The following is a 7,018-nucleotide window of genomic DNA, read 5'->3' as shown; positions in this document are numbered from 1 at the left end:
CTTCCAGTGCCATCCGTCCCACCTACCTCAACGTCTATGTGCCACGGACCAAAAGTTTGGACGTCAACCATTGCATCTTTCTTCCACAGCAATGCCAGCCCTCCCTTACTTCCATTGTTGCCTACAACCAATCCTTCCATGAATCCTAACGTGTATTTCTTTCTTGTCATATCTTCTTTGGACAACTTAGTTTCCATAAGGAAAACTAAGCTGGGATCTTTAGAGGCTATCACCTCTTGGAGTGCTCGAACTTTTCGGAGGTTCCCAAGCCCCCAACAGTTCCAACTTATCACACTCATTGATCTCGGCGGTGCTGCACAACAGTCACCGCTGTTCCTGTGAATTCCATAACCATCAACCTGCTTATTTCAGCCACCTCAGTGTCCGTTTTCTTCTTCTTTTGAACAGTATCTAGTTCAATATGTTCGTGGTCTTGGGCTTCTCTTTTGCTTCCAGCATGAGTTTCCTCAGTATTTGGAAATGAAGTCTTCAGCCCTGTGTTAATTCTTTTCCAAGTTCTAGGACTTGGATTATTTGTCATAAGCCCATTATGGAGAAGGGCCTTTGTACGTGGGACTTGGTCCAACGTCCCTTCCAAAATGGGTCCACCACTATTCTTGGCTGACAACTCCGCATCAGCATGGTCTTCGTTCCTGCAATTAATGTCATCATCAAGAATATTAGTCAACACACTAGGATCTAAATCATTATTAAGATCATTATTAGAGTCTGTTTGGATAGAACTTATTGCTAAAAACTGAAAATACTGTAGTAAAATAATTTTTTAAATGAGTAAAAAGTACTGTTCATACCAAAAATTACTGTTCATTGGCCTAAAATCACTGTTCATGGCCAATGAACAGTGACAGGCACGCTGAAAAAAAAAATCCAAAACGTGGACGCTGGACGTTGAATCCAAACGCCCTCCTAATGTCAATCAAACACAGGTATTGATTCAAAGCCTTCAAGTTTTTGTCATTCAGTAAATTAAGTATCTGAAATCATCAAATATAGCTGAATTAGATTTGATCCATCATTTGGTTTATCATTATTCTTTGAAATTGATATGGCTAATTGGCTATACTAATTTACTGTTTTGGTAAAATCAGATACCTAATGTCAATCAAACATAGGAAACATTAGGCATTTAATGATTTCAGGTTTTGATTAACATTAGGTATCTGAAATCCTCAAATACAGCTGAATATTGGATTTGACCCATCATTTAGTTTATCATTATTCTTTGAATTTGATGTGGCTAGGCTTATACTAATTTGCTGAACCAAATTGTGTATTGACTCATTAAAGGAGAGTCCGCCAAATGATGACTGCTGTTACCATCATGGATCCAAAGAACAATGTGCTTCAAAATGGAGGCTAGGCTGGCTAGCATCAGCATGTGAGGCAGTGATAATGGTTATCTTTGAACGTGGCTTCACTGTCAGTAGATTTTTTCATCAAACACGGCCTAGATTTATAATATAATGCTGTCTTTAGAGTTACTTTTCTTAGCTTTATGTTCAGAGCATATAGAGTTTAAGTGAACAGAATGCACCTTGCAGATATATTACTTGGCAGAGTAGAGCTAACTGTATGGGCTTTAGTATAAAACCAACGTCTTAGGATAAGGTTCTGTCTTAACCTGCCTCTTTTTCATTCCTTTCAACCTGTATTGTATTAAAAGGCTTCATTCTATCTTGGTGAATCAGCGTTATAGTAGGACTAGATGGCAGCATATCAATGATAGCAGTTTCATGCATACCTCCTGCTTTCAAATATGTACTCCTGACAGAGGCGTAGCCAGGATTTTTCACTTGGGGGGCCGAATTATATATTTATATGCTAGTCATAACTCATAATTATTACAGTAATTATATTTTATATATAATAGCCAAATTTAACATATCAATGTTGGTACAACTTATAAGGCACCTGGATTCTAGAGGAAAACAAAAAATCAACTAAAAATATATAAAAATAAGATGATGATAATGAGAGAAAAACATATGAGGAAAAAAATTGAAAATATGAGAAAATGATCAAATTTTGTGAAAAAATGACGATGATGGGACTTGAATAAATGAATTTGAAGGCTAAGAATGAAAAGAAAAACACACCAATTCGAGCAACGATCATTGCATTTAAAAATTGAAAACAATAGGAACAACGTCATTTTTCTATTCTTAGAAAAAATAAAAAGAAAGACAACTGGAGATTAGGGATTAAAAAGATTTTGGTAGAAGTGTGTGTATTGTTTGGGTGGAGTCCACTTGAGAAATTAACTAAATATTGAAATTGTAAATGGTTAAATGCAGTCATTGTTATATTTTAAAGGGAAATAACATAAAAACTAACAATGAACAGATCTCCATGACATTTTTTTGTAAAGGAAAGTCATTATCGAAAATCAGAGTAAAGAGAAAACTAAACAAAACAACAGTAAAAAAAAAAAAACATTAATTGTGAAGATGATGAATATTCATAGCTAATTGGAACTCTAAAACCAGAGACTATCTTCTGTTTAATAGTTTGGAAACTCCAAGTTCTTGGCATGTTCTGCAAGTAGGTGGGCCACTTGGTTACTTTCTTTTTTATTATAATTTAAATTGAATTAAGAGTAGTTTAGACTCATGTATTAGGTGGCTTATCCAACTATGCTAAACCAATTTTCTTCCATTGACAGCAAGAAGGTTCTGTGAAATTTTTTGAAGGGGCAATCATTATAATTTGTAGGGGCCCAATTTATTTTTGTATAACACTGTATGAGGATTTCAAAAGTTTTGGGGGGACACGGCCCCCCAAGACTATATGTACCTTCGCCCCTCCTGTTATCTTATAAATGGTAGCACCTTGTGGACTGTAAGCAAATTCTTACACTAGCGGGCTCACTGGCTTTAATTTCAATTGCTTTGGGCAAGGCTTTGGGGTCAGCCATTACTGAACTGGAACTGCCCAAGCAGTGGTCTGTGAAGTGGTTGTAGAATTAGCTTTTAGCCATGAATGTGTTGGGGAGAAAATACCTTGAGGAGACTCTAATGGAGTAGTACTTATGAGCAAAAGTAGAAAAAAAAAGAAAAAAAAACTCAATTGAGTAAACTTAATACAACATATAGGGATACAATTTAATCCAAAAGCTTAAGTCAATGAGTTTAGCATAAACTATGTTATATTAAGTACTCAATTTTGTTATTATTATTTAATGCAAGACTTCATTCACACGTGTATACCCAACAATAGGATCATGGGGAAGCGGGTGTTGGTGTTGGCAGCAAAATTTTGTTAATCTATCTTTGGATGAAAACTATACACAATTAGTTGATTGAAAGGTATGCAATATATCTACCATCTGTTCTCATTACAAATTTTAATTGTCAATTCATTCAAAAAGCTGGATTAGAAGGGAATGGCATACACCCAAGTTTTGTGGGGGGTAAGTTTACGGATAAATTGAAAATAATGTTGCCAATGATGTCGTGTATTATTTAATATGAATCTGGGTATGCAGAAAAAAGAGCTTCCCTGGACAATGCCTTCTATTTGTTAGGTATGTCAAAATATGAAATTATTTCAAAATATCAAAATGTTATTCTATATCATTATAAGAAAGTGAAATGGCCAAATATTGAGCTCAACAGAAATGGCTGAGATCTGAATTTTATAACTGAAAAATTGTTGCGCAGACCATAATCCAGATCTTAGCATATTGCAACAGTGAAAACATTTTTATTTGTTAGTAATATTAATTCAACTAGCCGTAAGCTCACACGATATGTGGGAAAATATAATAATATTATTTTATAAGAAAATAAAATTTTTAAGTTAAATAGTGTACGTGGTATTTAAATTTTTTTAATGTTTTTATAAGTTTTTTGTAATAGAACATATAATATATTTTGCATTCAACAACAATACATAGGGATTGAAAAAGAACAATACATAGGGATATGTGTATATATATATACATATAAATATGAAAATTTTAATTTAATAAAAAGATTTAAATTACATAAGGATAATATTGTTTGTATAACTGGAGAAGATGTTATTAAAATGGCTTTTTTTTTAATATACCATAATCGGTTGACAAATTTGTACATATCCAAGAATATTAAAAAAAAAATTCAAAAAAACGTACACTCCAATTTCCTGGAACACATGTAACATGTTACATTAAATTTAAATTATTATATAAGTATAGAATTGTAACATTTTTTTTTTTTTCTAAATATATGTACGAATACCTATATTATTAAAACTTGAATTTTAATGTAATCTTATGAGTATTTATCATTTTTATTATTTTTTTAGAGTCCATATCTCTAATTTCTAATACCTATTTTGTTTATATTTTAGCCAAAAACCAAAGAGTTTGGACCTAAAAAGTAAGAAAAAAAATTGAAAAAACAACTTACAAAAAGAAAAAATTTAAGGCTCAATTAGTTTAAAATTGACCGAATAAACCAAAATAGATTGAAATGGACCAAGACTAGTGGACCTAAATGTTACGTAGCTTATTAGAAGTCTAACAATGTTACGTTTTAACTTTTAGATATTAATAGATATAGATATTCCATTCATGATTTGTTTGCATTCTTGCTCCACATTTCTTTTGAAGTAGATTAATTCAAGCAAGATCTCAAGAAAAGGGAAGGAAAAAAAAGTGCTCAATGCCAACTTTTCTATGCTTTCATCCACTCTATGAAATTCTTCAAATTTTTATGAGAGCCACCACCTTCTTTGATACTAGCCATGACTATATTCTTGAGGTCCAATGCGCTTGCTTTTAATTTTCCATTGCCTAGCAGTTGCTCCACCTTACTTTTGATTTCTCCTCGTGTTATGATGCCACTTTCATTTCTGTCTAAACCCAGCCCAACCTTCCAAACATCACAAATATAGCTCCGGTTAAGGAACTGATCAGCAAAGTATGGCCAGCACAAGAAGGGGATCCCATTGCTTACACCTTCCATGGTGGAGTTCCAACCACAATGGCTGAGGAAGCAAGCGACTGATGGATGTCTCAGAACCTGCTGTTGTGGTGCCCAGCCCACCATCCTCCCACGAGTTGCTACTCTGTCTAGAAATTCTTTTGGGTATGCATTATTTGTCCCATCTGCGATATCTGGCCGCACAACCCACAGGAATGGTCTGTTGCAGAGTTCAAGCCCCAAAGCCAATTCTTGGAACTGAGTTTGGTCAAAAATTGTGTAGCTTCCAAATGCAACATATATCACTGAGCGTGATGGCTGTTGATTCAGCCATTTCAAACAAGTTGCATCCTCCGGCCAGAAGTTTCCTCCTGAGTCTCCTAGCCTGTTGTTTGCCAAAAGTGGACCTATGGGTAGAATATTTGGAGCCAAGGTAAATGCAGCAGGCTCAAGATCATAAGTAGAGTTGCATAGCAGCCACTCAATCACCTCCACAGACTGGTTATTTCTTACCAGAAGTTCAAAAATATGTTTCTGCATAGTCAGGTTGCCAACGCTGGTCCACACAAAGTTTTCTGGGCTCATGGCAGGCATTCCTGGTGAGAGATGAATTATCTGTTTTTTCACGGGAGTTCCTGCGAGGAGAATTTCAATTGAAGGTTGAGACCATATGGCCTACCGTTAACATTGGTATGTATCACTACTACTGTTGCTTTGTAGTTTTTTTATGACTAGGTTAGATAAATGAGGGGTTACCATTTAAAAGGGTCCGTACTCTAACTTATTTTCAGCAGTATTTGTTAGACGTATGCGGTAAAATAATTAAGTTTACTATATTCTAATAATTTAAACTTTTAGAACAATCAGTAATTTAACAATTTTCATAAAAAAAAAAAGGGTTAATAGTTGGTAACATAGGAACTCACCATCATCGGTGATAATTCCATCTTCAATCAAATTTGGGATGCTAAATACCATGACCAATTGTGCAGCTGCTGCAGGACAGAAGGCAGCTCGTCGTATTTTCTTCTTCTCTGCAATTTCTAGGGCCCATCCAATGCTCTGATCAGCAAGGACACATGTGATTTCTTCACCATTGGACCCATTAATCTGTTCAATGAGCTCCTCCAGCTTTCCAGGTAGGACCCTCAAGACTGCTTCTGATAACTTCCCTGGCTTATTTCTGTCCAACGGTTCTAATCCATCAGAAATAGAAACCATTTGGATTTGATCCCCTATTTTATCCTTCATTGCCATTGCATTCATGATTCGGTTGTGATTGTACTCTGTGTTTACAAATGTTATTCTCAAGCCATGCTCGGCTAAGCACTGTGATAGCTCTAGTAGAGGAATTATATGGCCTTGTGCTGGATATGGTATAACCAGGATATGTGGATTGCTCATTTTAGTTCTTCTTTTGCTTTGCAGATTCGTGTGTTGTTTACAATTACACTCAAGTTCATGACACTTTTATGGGTTGTAAGGAGTAAGGGGCAGGTGCTCATTGTTTTGTCTTCATGTTCAATGATTTTACTGGAATCTCAAACTGGGAATATTGCTGACTCATGACTATTTTATTTTAGTTGCCTTTACTTATGATGTCTACTGCTTACTCTTTATATATCTGGCAATTTCTATTGCAGTTTTTTTGTTTTTTTTTTGTTTTTTTTTTGTGTTTGCTCTATTAAAATTATCAGTCATTTCAGGGAAGGACATCATCTGTGAGGCTTGATTGCTCAATAAACAATATTAGATAAGAGTTTGCTGGTGTGAAAGGCCTTGTATGTGAATATTGTTGATTATTTAGGCTTAAATTTGCTATAACAATCTAAACCTGATATTTTGTAGGAAATGCAGTTCCCAATCAGATGATTCAGATGTCCTCGATAAGGAACATGTGGGAAGGTGGCATGATGATGGTTGCTCTTTCTCATCGACAAAACATCAATTCGTTTATTTTATTTTATAATTTTTATTTGTACGATACATGAACTTATTGCCTTATTCAACAACAAATGATTTTTCAATTGAGCAATTAAGATTCTACACGCTATGAAAGTTAATGCTTTTGTAAATTACTAAAACTTGTG

The 7,018-nt window shown here is 34.7% G+C and overlaps 1 protein-coding gene across 1 annotated transcript; it reads right to left on the bottom strand.

Moving 5' to 3' along the window:
• Positions 1–4,679: 4,679 nt before the first annotated feature.
• LOC142622941 (UDP-glycosyltransferase 83A1-like) lies at positions 4,680–6,377 on the bottom strand. Its single transcript, XM_075796511.1, has 2 exons — positions 5,855–6,377; positions 4,680–5,563 (listed from the first exon to the last, which is right to left on the bottom strand). The coding sequence occupies exons 1-2, from the start codon at positions 6,330–6,332 to the stop codon at positions 4,680–4,682; spliced, it is 1,362 nt and encodes a 453-aa protein (XP_075652626.1). The 5' UTR covers positions 6,333–6,377.
• Positions 6,378–7,018: the final 641 nt, after the last annotated feature.

Source organism: Castanea sativa, chromosome 1 (genome assembly GCF_040712315.1).
Source record: "Castanea sativa cultivar Marrone di Chiusa Pesio chromosome 1, ASM4071231v1".
NCBI classification, from domain to species: domain Eukaryota; kingdom Viridiplantae; phylum Streptophyta; class Magnoliopsida; order Fagales; family Fagaceae; genus Castanea; species Castanea sativa.
Note: the sequence above shows the minus strand (reverse complement) of the source record. Positions and strands in the feature narration are given on the sequence as shown.

What these genes read in the sequence shown, in the direction of transcription:
- LOC142622941 (XM_075796511.1), bottom strand. Translation starts at nt 6,332, where the DNA reads ATGAGCAATCCACATATCCTGGTTATACCATATCCAGCACAAGGCCAT. An exon ending in TGGAATTATCACCGATGATG is followed by an intron (nt 5,564 to 5,854) that starts GTGAGTTCCTAT and finishes TTCTCCTCGCAG; the next exon opens with GAACTCCCGTGAAAAAACAG.